Source organism: Kogia breviceps, chromosome 3 (assembly GCF_026419965.1).
Source record: "Kogia breviceps isolate mKogBre1 chromosome 3, mKogBre1 haplotype 1, whole genome shotgun sequence".
Lineage (NCBI taxonomy): Eukaryota > Metazoa > Chordata > Mammalia > Artiodactyla > Physeteridae > Kogia > Kogia breviceps.
In genome coordinates, this window is record NC_081312.1 from 104,590,817 (window position 1) to 104,607,146 (window position 16,330).

Below are 16,330 nucleotides of genomic sequence, written 5' to 3' on the forward strand. Positions count from 1 at the left end.
TTAAGATCATAATCGCCTCCTTTTGATCTATTATAGAGATTCCCTATTTCTGTAATATAGCTTTTAACTCCATTATAATTAATGACCATATCTTCAAGACAGATTAATTTTTTTCCTCAAAGGGGTAGAAGTCCCTGCTTATCACATAAGGAATAAGATTAAGTCCTTCATTTTAAGAAACAATTCTTCATTCTAATTTTTAGAATTACTACTTTAGTGTAAGATATTTGGTCCTTTTCCTTATTTTATTAGAAAAACTATAATTTGTTTTTCTCTGTTTTATTTATGTATATGTTTTAGATCATGAAGAGCCCTGTGGTCCCAGTCATAAGTCATTTTGCCTGAATGGAGGGATTTGTTATGTGATACCTACTATTCCCAGCCCATTTTGTAGGTGAGTGAAATGGACTGGGGGAGAGGGTGATTTTATTTTTTATCATCTACTAACTTCTTTGAGAAGTGATAAATATTGAACAAAGAGTATAAGATGAAAAAGCGTGAGGAACACCCTTCATATTTATATAAAACAAAATTATGGTTTTAAAATAAAAACAAAGCAAAGTGGCAAATCACAATCTCAAAAGTGTTTATTTTGAAAATTGGTAGTGGTAGCCTCAAGCCTATGCAGATTTTTTAATCCATTTTAGTGAACTCTCTATGATTTTAGCAATTTAGGGAAGACAGTCTATACTTATTACTGGTAAAACAGCTATAGAATTCACTAATGTAAGAAAAGCAACATGAGATATTTTGCTTTGATTTAGAATACATGATAAGTTTTGGTCGGTACAAAAACTTCATTTGATATATTAAAAAGAAAATGAAGAGTTAAGTTTTTCTAATGGTAGCAGCAAATTTTAAAAAGAAGGGTATCTTGGCCATTATTGTTTCAAAATAATATTATTTACTTTGGGAGTATAGTTATAGCCAGTGATCAATAAAAGACTTGAAAATAGTACTTGTATAGCTGGCTTCGTGTGAGTTTGGTTGAACAGGATTTAAGGGGGTTATAATAAACCTCTTTTAATATGTGAAGGAAAAACATAGCACTACCAATAATGTCCACAGATTTTAGCAGAGCTAACATCTAAAGATACTTTGTAGCATGTGCATCAGTTACTCTGTTTTTGTTACTTAACTGAAGTGTGAAGTATAGAATCTAGATTTAAGATCTTACTAAAGGATAGGAAAGTAAAATTCACAGGAAAAGTGAAAGATATTGGGATTTAGTGTGGAGGAGGAGAGGCAGAGAAATAACCTTATAATTATTGGGATTTAGTGTGGAGGAGGAGGGGCAGAGAAATAACCTTATAATTATCTCAGGAGGTTTTTAGAAGTTTTCATGGAGGGAATAGTGAGTGACTGTTTTTAAAAGTAGGCATTTTTTCCTCTCAGGTAAAAAAGGAAGGGGATAAAGGAACAAATTAGCAATTATTTCTCACCCACCAGGAGCTTCTACATTATTTTACATTTTAAAATCCATTTACTGAGATATAATTTATGTATAACAAACTAAATTCATTTTTAATTTATTTATTTATTTATTTTTGGCTGCATTGGGTCTTTGTTGCTATGCACGGGCTTTCTCTAGTTGTGGCGAGCGGGGGCTTCTCTTCGTTGCGGTGCGTGGGCTTCTCATTGCAGTGGCTTCTCTTGTTGCAGAGCACTGGCTCTAGGTGCACCGTCTTCAGTAGTTGTGGCTTGTGAGCTCAGTAGTTGTGGCTCGCGGGCTCTAGAGCACAGGCTCAGTAGTTGTGGTACACGGGCTTAGTTGCTCTGCGGCATGTGGGATCTTCCTGGACCAGGGCTCGAACCCGTGTCCCCTGCATTGGCAGGCAGATTCTTAACCACTGTGCCACCAGGGAAGTCCCTATGTTCATTTTAAGTGCATTATTGATGAATTTTGACAAATGTTTATACCCGTGAAACCACCACCACCACAAAATACAGAACATTTCCATTATCCCCCCCAAATTTCTTTATTGACCATATTCTTTATGTACATTTTCATGTTTCATTCTCAGAAAAACCTTAGAGAAAAGAGGGAGAGGAGACATAAGGAAATAGAAAAATAAAGGGAAAATGAAAAATTAACTGACTTGCCAAAAGTCATACAACTAGGAAAAAATTAAAGAAATGGCCTTTGAGTACAACTCCCAGGGTTCACTTAATCTTATGATATATTCATTCTGGATTCTTTATAAGGGGATATGGCATGTGGCATTCATAGAAAAAAACCAAAATGCTTACCAGAAAAAATAAATTTAATAATTAAAAAATAGTAACATTTTGTATCTTGATCTTGGTGTAGCTATATGGGTGAAAAGGCTATCCTTTCTCCATTGAATTGCCTTTGCATCTTTGTCAAAAATTAATTGACCATATATGTGTGGGTCTACTTCTGGGCTATTGTAAATCACTGATCTGTATTTCTGTCTTTTACCAATAACAAATAGTCTCAATAACTGTAGCTTTATAATAAGTGAAGTCAGGCATTTTGAGTCCTTAACTTTGATCTTCAGTTCATTGATCTTTAGCCTTCTTTTTAACAGACAGTATTTAATGTTAAAAATTTCCAAATACATTTTAACTCCTTCCTACAAATTTTATAGCCTGTTGTTCAGTACTAAGTTTAAATTTTTTTCCATTATGATTTCTTCTTTAATGTATGGGGGGGGGTTTGGTTATCCTTTAAGATTTATATCTAATTTAATTGCATTGTAGTCAGAGTATGTGTTCTATTAATACTTGTCTGTATACTAAATAAATATCTGTTATGCTGCAGTGAATAAGTTGAAAGAAAGAGTTAAGAGTACTGAAATTTGGAGAATCATTGTAATGGGAGGAAATCTAGGGTCTTAGTTCAGGCTACTATAGCAAAATATCATAGCCTGGGTGGCTTATAAACAACAGAAATTTATTTCTCACAGTTCTAAAGGCCAGAAGTCTGAGATTAGGGTGCCAGCCTGGTTGGGTTCTGGTGAGTGCCTGCTTCCTGGTTTGCAGATGTACCTGGGTAGAACTTTTGACTGGCAGATTTATTTTCAGGAAGGGCTAAGCCAGCTATCAGACTGCAGACAACATATGACAGAATGGGGAGTACCTTCTTCTAGATGTAAGCAAATTACAAACCACAGGCCAGATGGTTTTTGTATGACCCTCAAGCTAAGAGTATTTTTCTTGCTTTTTAAAGCGTTGTAAAAAAAAAAACCATGCAAAAATACGGAAGATTATGCCATACATGGCAGGAAGAGAGAGCTTTCTAGAGCCTCTTTGGACTTTCTTTCAAACCAGCCTCCTCTCATTTTTCTTATCTACTTTCTTTATTTGGTGATTTAGCACAGTGATTTTCTTTTTTTAAGCTAATATTTTAAAGTTGAGGACTACATGATATCAGTTCGTTAGTGTTTGTTGAGATTTGCTCTGGAGCCTGGTTCATGTACAGTATTTTAAATGGTCTGTGTCTCCTAGAGAAGAATGTATATTCTTTAATTGACAGATGTAGGGTTTTATATATGTACCTTAGATCAAGATTGTTATAATGTGCTGTTCAAATCTTACATATCCTGACTAATTTTCAATCTTCTTGATTTATCAATAACTGAAGAGTTATGTCAAAATTTCTCATGTCAAAATTTCTCACTGTTTTTGGATCTTTAATATCACAATTTCTGTTAATTTTTGCTGAAAATATTTTGAGGCAATGTTATTAAGCCTATATTAATTTAGAATGGTTATGTCTTCTGGTGAAGTATCCCTTTTTATCATGATATAGTGACCTTCTTTAATGTTTTTTGCCTTAAAATCTATTTCTCTGACATTAAGGTAGCTATACTAGCTTTCATTTTTCAGTATTTGACTAATACACTTTTTTCTTCCAATTTTTCAATGTGTGTCTGTAAACACATACAGTTAGTTGAACTTTACCTTTTCTGTCTTTATTGAAATGATTGAGTTTTATTTTTCCACCCTACATTCTATTTATTTTCATTGCTATCTCTTGAAATTAATTTAGTTGTGTCTGTCTTTTTTTAATGAAAAGAATAGAAAAAATATTAGAATAAGTAGTGCATAATGAGTATAAGTATTATTTGTGAAACTTGTGCTTCACGTGTGTGTGTGTGCATGTGTTTGGAGTCACATCTATTATTATTTTTTTGATTCAGTGGCTCAATATTATTATTTTTTAATTGGAGTATAGTTGATTTACAATGTGTTACTTTCTGCTGTACAGCACAGTGAATCAGTTATACATATACATATATCCACGTATAGTATTTAGTAGAGTTCCCTGTGTTATACAGTAAGTCCTTATTAGTTATCTATTTTATGTATAGTAGTGTGTATATGTCAATCCCAATCTCCCAATTTATCCCTCCTCCTCTTTCCCCCCTGGTAACCATAAGATTGTTTTCTACATCTGTGACTCTATTTCTGTTTTGTAAATAAGTTCATTTGTAACATCTGATTATTTACAAAGTCTTGGATTAAATGGAATTTATCCTTACTTCTGTATCTCTTTGCTCTTTCCTTAGTATTGTTTCTCTCTTGAGGTATTGCAGTAGCCTTCTTTCTTCTATCCTAGTCTCATTCACAATACTGCTGTAGTCATCTTTGTCTTTTCTGTTCACAAAATATTTCAAAGGATACAGTGTATCTCCAAATTTCTTAGCCTGGCATTCAAAGCTTTTCATATTGGTCTGTTCTGTTGACATCCTCTCCTATAACTTCTTCATACATACCTTGAGTTCTAAACATCCTGAACAATGTGCAGGTTCCCAAACATGCTAAACCTGATTCCATGCTTTGGCATATGTCAGTTCGCCTGCCTGAAATGCCTTTCCTCCCTTGTCTTTGAAGAGAGCTAATTTATCACTTCTTCTGTGGAGCCTTCTTTGTCTTAACCAGGCAGTTTCATGGGCTCTTTCTTTGGTACCCCATAATACCTTGTGCATTTCATGCATACGTTTATTATGCCACTGATTAATATTTTAACTGTTTATTCACTGCCTTCCTCAAAATTGTGAATGCCTTGAGGGCAGAGATTTGCCATATTTCTGCTTTTTGTGCCTAGCAAAATAAATAAATGAATAAATAAGTATAATGAAGGAAGGAAAGGAACAAATTATACCTATGTATTGCTGCAAGTAATTACAGAAAACTCAAATTTTAAATTGTTTAGTAAAATGTACTGTGTTATATTAGTCCTACAAGATCAGTAAATAATTTTTATGCAGTGGTTATGGGTGGGTTTTTTTTACACCTTTTTTGTGGTTTTCAGTATATTTCATATAAAAAAGAAAATGAGGCAGTATAAATGTCAGTATAAATATATTTTACCTACTATTTATTAACTGAAGTTGTGAATTTTACTTTATGAAAGTATGATTCTTATTCACCGTAACACTTAATTTAAAGGTTTAGGTGAATTCTAGTATTTTTTGAATTATTTTTTATTGTAGTAAAAGGTAGATAACATAAAACTTACCATTATAAGCATTTTTAAGTGTATAGTTCAGTGACATTAAGTACATTCACATTGTTAAGCAACCATCACCACTATCCATCTCCAGAACTTTTTCATCATCCTAAATGGAAGTTTGTACCCATTAAACAATAACCTCCCATTTCCCATCTTTCCAGCGCTGGTAAGCATTGTTCAACTTTGTGGCTCTATGAATTTGACTATCCTAGGTTCCTCAAATAAGTGGAATCATAACAATACTTAGCTTGTATGTCTGTCTTATTTTACTTAGCATAATGACTTCAGGGTTCTTCCATTATAGCATAGTGTAGAATTTCCTTCCTTTTTAAAGATTAATGATATTCCATTGTATGTATGTAACATATTTTGTTTATCCATTCATCCATTGGGGGACATTTGGGTTGTTTTTAACCTCTTGGCTATTCTGAATAATGCTGCTATGAACACGGGTATACAAATATCTCTTCAAGACCCTACTTTCAATTCTTTTGAGTATATAACCAGGAGTGGGATTGTATGGTAATTCTATGTTTAATTTTTGAGGCACTGCCTTGCTGTTTTCTACAGTGGCTGCACCGTGTTACATTCCTACTAGCAATGCACAAAAGTTCCAATCTATCCACATCCTTGTGAACACTTGTTATTTTCTGGTTTTTTGATAATAGCCTAATGGATGTGAAGCAGTATCTCATTGTGGTTTATTTTATTTTTTTTTATTTTTGGCTGCGTTGGGTCTTTGTTGCTGTGCCTGAGCTGTCTGTGGTTGTGGTGAGCAGGGGCTACTCTTTGTTGCAGTGTGCAGACTTCTCATTGTGGTGGCTTTTCTTGTTGTGGAGCACGGGCTCTAGGCACATGGGCCTCAGTAGTTGTGGCACATGCGCTCAGTAGTTGTGGCTCGCGGGCTCTAGAGCACAGCCTCAGTAGTTGTGGCACATGGGCTTAGTTGACCTGCAGCATGTGGGATCTTCCCAGACCAGGGCTCAAACCCATGTCCTTTGCACTGGGCAGGCGGATTCTTAACCACTGAGCCACCAGGGAAGCCCTTATTGTGGTTTTGATTTGGATTTCCCTAATGATTAGACATGTTGAAATCTTTTCATGTGCTTCCTGGCCATTTGTATATCTTCTTTGGAGAAATGTCTATTTAAGTCCTTTGCCTATTTTTGAATTGGGTTGTTTTTTATTTGTTGTTGTTGAGTTTTAGTTCTCTATACATTCTGGATGTTAACACATTAGCAGATGTGTGATTTACAAATATTTTCTCCCATCTTATGAATTGCCTTTTTACACAGTTGATAGTGTCATTTGATGCATGAAACATTTTAATTTTGATCAAGTCCAATTTGTTGGTTTTTTTCTTTTGTTGCCTGTGTTATTGGTATCATTTCCAAGAAATCCTTGCCAAGTCTATGTCATGAAGCTTTTGCCTTATGTTATGAAGCCTTTGCCCTATGTTTTCTTCTAAGAGTTTATATAGTTTTAGGTCTTATGTTTAGGGCTTTTTGTATTTTTAGATAATTTTTATATATGGTGTAAGGTAAGGTCTTTTGCATGTGACTATCCAGTTTTCCTAGCACCATTTGTTGAAAAGACTGCTCTTTCCCCATTGAATGGTCCTGGCACCATTGTTGAATTGACTGTATATGTGAGGGTTTATTTTGGGGCTCTCTATTCTATTCCATTGGTCTATATGTTTGTTCTTATGCCAGTATCATATTGTTTTGATTACTTAGCTTTGTAGTAAGTTTTGAACTTGGGAAGTGTTAGTCCTCTAACTTTGTTCTTCACAATTGTTTTGTCTATACAGGGTCCCTTGAAATTCCATATGAATTTTAGAATCAGTTTTCTTGTTTCTGTGGAAAACATCTATTTGGTTTGTAATCAGATTGTCTTGAGTACTTATATAGGTAGTGATTTTTTAATGTGTCAGACATTTTGTGTGAAAACTGTAGAGATATTTTTAGGTTTTTGATGGTATTATCTTCTTTTAGAGAGGATTTACATAAGATTCTAACAAGTGGTTACAGGCACTAGTAGTCATAGATTACCTAATCCAATCAATGATTGAGATTGTTCAAAGCAGGACTTCAGCTGCTGTGTAGAAACTATTCTGTCTGGTTTACCATTTTGTCTAATTTAAATTTTGGAAGCAGCTTGTCAACTTCCAAAAAATCCTGCAAGGATTTTAACTGGGATTGAATCTTTAGGTCAGATATGAGAATTGGCCTCAAATAATGTTGAGGACTTCCAATTCATGAACATGTTATATACCTTGATTTTATGTCTTCTTTTTTTTTATAACATCTTCATTGGAGTATAATTCTTTACAATGTTGTGATTTTATGTCTTCTTAAATTTCTTTCAGCAGTATCTATTTTTTAGTCTTGGTGTTGTGATCTTGCATTTATTTCATTAGTTTTTAAAAATAGATATTTTAATGTTTTTGGATGGCATTTTCAATGGCATTAAAATATTTCATTTTCCAAATGCTAACTGCTTGTGTATGGAAATAAAATTATTTTTGTACTGATTTTATGTGTAATGACCTTGCTGAATTCACATATGAATTATGATAATTGTGTGTCTAAATAGTCCAAAGAATCTGCAATCTTGTCATCTTTGAAAACGGCAGTTATACTTCTATCAAATCTTTATACCTTTTTTTACTTTGTTTCCTGCTGTATTGTAGTGGCTAGAATCTGTAGTATATTTGTTGAATGGAAGTGGTGAGAGCGCTCATCCTTGTCTTGTTTCTGACCTCAAGGAAAGAAAGCTCAATATTTCGTTTTTAAGTATATCAACTGTAGGTTTTTTGTTGATATCTTTTAACAGATTAAGAAAGTTCCCTTCTATTCTTTGCTGAGAGTTTTATCATAAATGTGTTTTATATTTTATTAAATGCTTTTTCTGTGCCTATCAAAATGGTCATATGATTTTCTTCTTTTATTTGACTAATGTAAATTATATTAATTTTTACAGCTTGATATGGCATATTTAAGGTATATTTTATACCTATATTAAAGCATATTTAAAGAATACATATTTAAAATGTACAGTGTGAGTTTTAACATAAGTATGGAGCTATGAAACCACATGCATAATCAAGATAATGAAAATACCCATAATCTCAAAGTTTCCTAATTCCCCTTTGTAATTCATCACTTCCTACCATCCCTGTGTTCTCAAGTAAATGCTGATTTGCTTCTTGTCACGATTGATTTTCCAGTGGCTAGAATTTTATATAGTAAATGGAATTATACACTGTGAACTCTTTATAGGGTAATACTAGCCTCAAAGAATGAGTTGGAAAGTTGTTCCCATCTCTTCAGTTTTCTGGAAGAGTTTATGTAGGGTTTGTAATATTTCTTTCTTAAATATTTGGTTGAATTTAAAAATGAAGCCATCTGGGCCTGGAGTTTTACTGGTGGGAAGATTTTTAAATATAAATTCAATGCCTTTAATAGATGTAAAGTTAAAGTTATTTGTTTCTTCTTGAGTAATCTTTGGTAGTTTGTGCCTTTCAAGGAATAATTCCGTTTCATTTAAGTAGTTAAATTTATTGGCATAAAGTCATTCTTGATATTCTCTAATTTAGTATAAAAAATTTAAATTGGTAAAAAGAATTCCTATAACGAATACAGGAATAGAAGATGCAGGGAGCAGCCACTACCTCTAAGCTGAGGGAGAGTACTCAAGAAAGGAAAAAACTTGGGGGATGCTCCATCAATGCTGAGATTCAGATCTTGATGGAGAGAGTTTGGCTATGGCCTATTAGATGGTGGAGAAATTCTCAGCCCAAGGCTATTAAGCAGAAATCACCCATTGGGTTGCTGGTGGCTCTCACTGGAAGGCTGCTTGCTATTGTGTGAGCAAGACCTGCTGGAGTGCTGTTGAAACTTTCTGGAGGGTGTGTATGACTGGATATACCACCAGAAGCCTCCAACTGGCCATCACACCGTAGGAGCAAGAAAAAAAAATCCCTTCTTACGGTGTCCTTCCAGTGCTCTCTACTGACAAGGCCTAACATTCTGCCAGCTGGCAAAGGAGAAATAGTATACTTTCAAGCCCAAGTTTCACAAAGCTTGGACAAAGTCTAGATTTGGAGGTGAGAGGCAGTAAATTGATAACTGGCATATCCCTCCTTTGGCTACCCAGCTTCTCTATGTACATCTTACACTCACTTGAACTTCCACACACCAAGAAATTCTCATACTTTCCCCAAATTAAGAGGCATTCAGTCCCAACAGTAATTGTTTTTATAGCTGGCAATATTAATTACTCCTCAGATTTAGTCATAGTGCAACTGAATATACTGTAATATAAAGACTAATGGCTAAGTTTAACCTCCAGTAATGGTAAGATGGAGAATGAAAAGAAAATGGTTAATATCTCCAAATAAATACATACATATAACAAGCAGAAAAGATACACATTACAATCTTTTTTGTAATTAATTTGTTATGAGACCATAGGTGGTATCTGTGGCTTCCTTCTCCACTACCCATTCCATATTCCACTTGTCTTCAACGATCACATCAGTAGATTTCTTACCAAGTGGAGTAACCCAAACCTTCTTTCCTGAGGGATCTGAGTCCTCAATACTCCAGCCTTTTTTTTGATTGCTGTAATTTGCCATTAACCTGCACTATTGAGAACTGACATAGAGTATTAAGAGGCAGCCCAGAGAATTCCCTGGGTTCCAGGGATAGTCTTCCTTTTCCCCATTATATGCCAATAGCCCAATTTCCTCTTGATAGTTGGGATCAACTGCTGAAGCCGATAGAGTAACCCCCTCTTCTTCCTTTTGGTTCAGTAACCCCCTCTTCTTCCTTTTGGTTCAGTTGCATGTGGAGCCCAAAATGACCATGTGGAAGTCTTACCTTTCAATTCAGTAGACCATTTGTGTATTCCTTGATGGAATCGTTATCCTCTTTGGGTCTAGCATCTTTGAACTTCATAGGCATGAAGTTCAAAATTGTAAGGTGAAAATAAAATTCAGCAAGTGGGTTATTAGGTATAATAGTGAGTGAAGCCACTATCAGTTCCACCTCTTGATTCCCAGACCCATGCATTCTAACTGTAGGGGAGACAGCACCATATACAATGGTCTCTGTCTGATTCAAAGCACATAACCAAATCCTGTGAAATGGAACCCCATCCTTTCAGCTTTATTTTTCTCTCATTAGTTTTATTTCATTTTTAATTAGGCCAGATGCTTCTAAGTGATAGCATATGTGGTAAAACCATTTTCATTCCATGGATATGAACTCCGAGTGGCACTTTCTTAGAAATGAGTTCCATGATCAGAAGCAGTGTTATGGAATACTGTGATGGTAGATAAGACATTCTGTGAGTCCTTGGATGTTTGTGCTGGCAGACCATTATGAACAAGGAAGGCAGATCCATATTTGGACTATGTGTCATTTCCAGTGAGAACAAATCTCTGCCCTCCTCTGTGATGGAAAATGTACTGTGTAACCAACCCACCACCAAGTAGCTGACTGTTCCCCCAGAAAATAGTTCCGTATCAGGGACTCAGTGTTGGTCTCTTTGTTGGCAGACTTGGTACTCAGTAGTAGCATTAGCCAAGTCAGCGTTGGTAAAGGGAAGTCCATATTGTTGAGCCCATTCATATCCTCCACTCTGCCACTATGGTCACTTTGTTACTGGACCCTTTAAGCAAGCACTAGGACAGCTTGGAAAAGAGGGTGACTGACAGAGCATGTCATTTCGATTTAGAGCACATCACTGTATTATTAACAGCACCCTCTGCAGTGAAGGCCATTTGATATGCAGTCACATGGGGACCAAATATCTTCACAGTCTATGCCCATTCTGAAATATCCATCTACTTACTTCTCCACATTTTCCTGTCACCTATCTTCTATTCTTGTTACTTCCTTCCCTGACCACACAGCCAAATTGTTAACAACTGCCCATGGATCTCTATAGATCTGTAGAGCAACTGCCCGTGGATCCATACTTCTCACCATCTTTTTAGACAAAGTGGATAGGCAAGGTACTGCTCAGAGTTCTGCCCACTGGGAGGATTTTCCTTTATCACTGAATATGAGTCACCCCTTAGTAGGGGTGTACTGCTGTAACTGTCCACTTTCAGCACCAGCATATTGTACAGACCCATTTATAAACTAGGCTTGAATATTTGCTTCCTTTGCTAGTTATTAGGAACTCCTCAGGAGACTATAAGCATAGATTTGAGAAGAGGTAACACAACAGGAGTCAGTCTGAACTACTTGCTCATGTAACTTATTGTACCTTATGGATTTGCCTATACTTGGTCTCTTATATGCCATTTCCATTTAACAATGAATTGTTTATGCTCAAACACAGGTAGTTGAGTCAGACAGCACCCAGTTCATGATGGGAAGCTCAGACCATATGGTCATCTGATGACTCATGGTGGCATCACCCATAGTCTATGTGGCCTACACAGGAGAGCAACCACGGAGCTCCTCAGAGATACAGGTGCTGCCCTCACTAATGAATTTACCAATGCCTTAGTGATAGGAGTGCCTTCTACGCCTTCTTGGGAAATACAGTAGTGAGGTAGTCATGTAGCTCACACACGGTAAATCCAGTCCAGCACTCCTAACCCTAAGATTTCATGCTCCCTCATGTAAAGCATGCCATAGGAGCTCCAGCATTTTATTTTATTTATTTATTTTTTAAAGAGTTTTAAAATATTGTTTTTTATTTTTATTTATTTTTTAAACATCCTTATTGGAGTATAATTGCTTTACAATGGTGTGTTAGTTTCCGCTTTATAACAAAGTGAATCAGTTATACATATACACATGTTCCCATATCTCTTCCCTCTTGCGTCTCCCTCCCTCCCACTCTCCCTATCCCACCCCTCTAGGTGGTCACAAAGCACCGAGCTGATCTCCCTATGCTATGCGGCTGCTTCCCACTAGCTATCTATTAAACCTTTGGTAGTATATATAAGACCATGTCACTCTTTCACTTTGTCACAGCTGACCCATCCCCCTCCCCACATCCTCAAGTCCATTCTCTAGTAGGTCTGCATGTCCATTCCCGTCTTACCCCTAGGTTCTTCATGACCTATTTATTTTCTTAGATTCCATATATATGTGTTAGCATACGGTATTTGTTTTTCTCTTTCTGACGTACTTCACTCTGTATGACAGACTCTAAGTCCATCCACCTCACTACAAATAACTCAATTTTGTTTCTTTTTATGGCTGAGTAATATTCCATTGTATATATGTGCCACATTTTCTTTATCCATTCATCTGATGATGGACACTTAGGTTGCTTCCACCTCCTGGCTATTGTACATAGAGCTGCAATGAATATTTTGGAACATGACTCTTTGAATTATGTTTATCTCAGGGTATATGCCCAGTACTGGGATTGCGGGGTCGTATGGTAGTTCTATTTGTAGTTTTTGAAGGAACCTCCATACTGTTCTCCATAGTGGCTGTATCAATTTACATTCCCACCAGCAGTGCAAGAGTGTTCCCTTTTCTCCACACCCTCTCCAGCATTTATTGTTTCTAGACTTTTTGATGATGACCATTCTGACCGGTGTGAGATGATATCTCATTGTAGTTTTTATTTGCATTTCTCTAATGATAAATGATGTTGAGCAGTCTTTCATGTGTTTGTTGGCAATCTGTATATCTTCTTTGGAGAAATGTCTATTTAGATCTTCTGCCTATTTTTGGATTGGGTTGTTTGTTTTTTTGATATTGAGCTGCATTAGCTGCTTGTAAATTTTGGAGATTAATCCTTTGTCAGTTGCTTCATTTGGAAATATTTTCTCCCATTCTGAGGGTTGTCTTTTAGTCTTCTTTATGGTTTTCTTTGCTGTGCAAAAGCTTTTAACTTTCATTAGGTCCAATTTGTTTATTTTTGTTTTTATTTCCATTTCTCTAGGAGGTGGGTCAAAAAGGATCTTGCTGTGATTTATGCCATAGAGTGTTCTGCCTATGTTTTCCTCTAAGAGTTTGATAGTGTCTGGCCTTACATTTAGGTCTTTAATCCATTTTGAGCTTATTTTTGTGTATGATGTTAGGGATTGTTCTAATCTCATACTTCTACATGTAGCTGTCCAGTTTTCCCAGCACCACTTATTGAAGAGGCTGTCTTTTCTCCACTGTATATCCTTCCCTCCTTTATCAAAGATAAGGTGACCATATGTGTTTGGGTTTATCTCTGGGCTTTCTATCCTGCTCCATTGATCTATATTTCTGTTTCTGTGCCAGTACCGTACTGTCTTGATTACTGTAGCTTTGTAGAATAGTCTGAAACCAGGAGCCTGATTCCTCCAGCTCCATTTTTCGTTCTCAAGATTGCTTTGGCTATTCGGGGTCTTTTGTGTTTCCATACAAATTGTGAAATTTTTTGTTCTAGTTCTGTGAAAAATGCCACTGGTAGTTTGATAGGGATTGCATTGAATCTGTAGATTGTTTTGGGTAGTAGAGTCATTTTCACAATGTTGATTCTTCCAATCCAAGAACATGGTATATCTCTCCATCTGTTTTTATCATCTTTAATTTCTTTCATCAGTGTCTTATAATTTTCTGCATACAGGTCTTTTGTCTCCTTAGGTAGGTTTATTCCTAGATATTTTATTCTTTTTGTTGCAATGGTAAATAGGAGTGTTTCCTTAATTTCACTTTCAGATTTTTCATCATTACTGTATAGGAATGCTAGAGATTTCTGTGCATTAATTTTGTATTCTGCAACTTTACCAAATTCATTGATTAGCTCTAGTAGTTTTCTGGTAGCATCTTTAGGATTCTCTATGTATAGTATCATGTTATCTGCAGTGACAGCTTTACTTCTTCTTTTCTGATTAGGAATCCTTTTATTTCTTTTTCTTCTCTGATTGCTGTGGCTAAAACTTCCAAAACTATGTTGAATAAGAGTGGTGAGAGTGGGCAACCTTGTCTTGTTTCTGATCTTAATGGAAATGGTTTCAGTTTTTCACCATTGAGGATGATGTTGTCTGTGGGTTTGTCATATATGGCCTTTATTATGTTGAGGAAGGTTCCCTCTATGCCTACTTTCTGCAGTGTTTTTATCATAAATGGGTGTTGAATTTCTCTGAATCTATTGAGATGATCATATGGTTTTTCTCCTTCAATTTGTTAATATGGTGTATCACGTTGATTGATTTGTGTATATTGAGGAATCCTTGCATTCCTGGGATAAACCCCACTTGATCATGGTGTATGATCCTTTTAATGTGCTGTTGGATTCTGTGTTGAGGATTTTTGCATCTATGTTCATCAGCGATATTGGCCTATGGTTTTCTTTCTTTGTGACATCTTTGTCTGGTTTTGGTATCAGGGTGATGGTAGCCTCGTAGAATGAGTTTGGGAATGTTCCTCCCTCTGCTATATTTTGGAAGAGTTTGAGAAGGATAGGTGTTAACTCTTTTCTAATGTTTGATAGAATTCAACTGTGAAGCCATCTGGTCCTGGGCTTTTGTTTGTTGGAAGATTTTTTTTGTGTGTGTGTGTGTGTTACGCGGGCCTCTCACTGTTGTGGCATCTCCCATTGCAGAGCACCGGCTCTGGACGCACAGGCTCAGCAGCCATGGCTCATGGGCCCAGCTGTGCCGCGGCATGTGGGATCTTCCCGGACCAGGGCACGAACCGTGTCCCCTGCATCGGCAGGCCGATTCTCAACCACTGCGCCACCAGGGAAGCCCTGTTGGAAGATTTTTAATCACCGTTTCAATTTCAGTGCTTGTGATTGGTCTGTTCATATTTTCTGTTTCTTCCTGATTCAGTCTTGGTAGGGTGTGCATTTCTAAGAATTTGTCCATTTCTTCCAGTTTTTCCATTTTATTGGCATACAGTTGCTTGTAGTAATCTCTCATGATCTTTTGTATTTCTGCAGTGTCAGTTGTTACTTCTCCTTTTTCATTTCTAATTGTACTGATGTGAGGATTCTCCCTTTTTTTCTTGATGTGTCTGGCTGATGGTTTATCAGTTTTGTTTATCTTCTCCAAGAACGAGCTTTTAGTTTTATTGATCTTTGCTATCATTTCCTTCATTTCTTTTTCATTTGTTTCTGATCTGATCTTTATGATTTCTTTCCTTCTGCTAAATTTGGGGTTTTTTTGTTCTTTCTCTAATTGCTTTAGGTGCAAGGTTAGGTTGTTTATTCGAGATGTTTCCTGTTTCTTAAGGTAGGATTGTATTGCTATAAACTTCCCTCTTAGAACTGCTTTTGCTTCATCCCATAGGTTTTGGGTCATCATATATCCATTGTCATTTATTTCTAGGTATTTTTTGATTTTCTCTTTGATTTCTTCAGTGATCACTTCATTATTAAGTAGTGTATTGTTTAGCCTCCATGTGTTTGTATTTTTTACAGAACTTTTCCTGTAATTGATATCTAGTCTCACAGTGTTGTTGTCAGAAAAGATACTTGATACAATTTCAGTTTTCTTAAATTTACCAAGGCTTGATTTGTGACCCAAGATATGTTCTATCCTGGAGAATGTTCCATGAGCACTTGAGAAAAATGTGTATTCTTTTGTTTTTGGATGGAAAGTCCTATAAATATCAATTAACTCCATCTTGTTTAATGTATCATTTAAAGCTTGTGTTTCCTTATTTATTTTCATTTTGGATGATCTGTCTATTGATGAAAGTGGGGTGTTAAATTTCCCTACTATAACTGTGTTACTCTCAATGTCCCCTTTTATGGCTGTTAGCATTTGCCTTATGTGTTGAGGTTCTCCTATGTTGGGTGCATAAATATTTACAATTGTTATATCTTCTTCTTGGATTGACCCCTTGATCATTATGTAGTGTCCTTTGTCTCTTATAATAGTCTTTATTT

General features: G+C 35.9%; 1 protein-coding gene across 6 annotated transcripts in view; it reads left to right on the forward strand.

Moving 5' to 3' along the window:
* Window positions 1-16,330, forward strand: part of NRG4 (neuregulin 4) — a 137,108-nt gene that overhangs the window by 52,224 nt on the left and 68,554 nt on the right. For all 6 annotated transcript variants that reach the window (XM_067029423.1, XM_067029418.1, XM_067029419.1 and 3 more), the window contains exon 5: window positions 301-394. In XM_067029423.1, coding sequence (XP_066885524.1) covers window positions 301-394 — 94 coding nt within the window. The remainder of the gene's footprint in view (window positions 1-300; window positions 395-16,330) is intronic.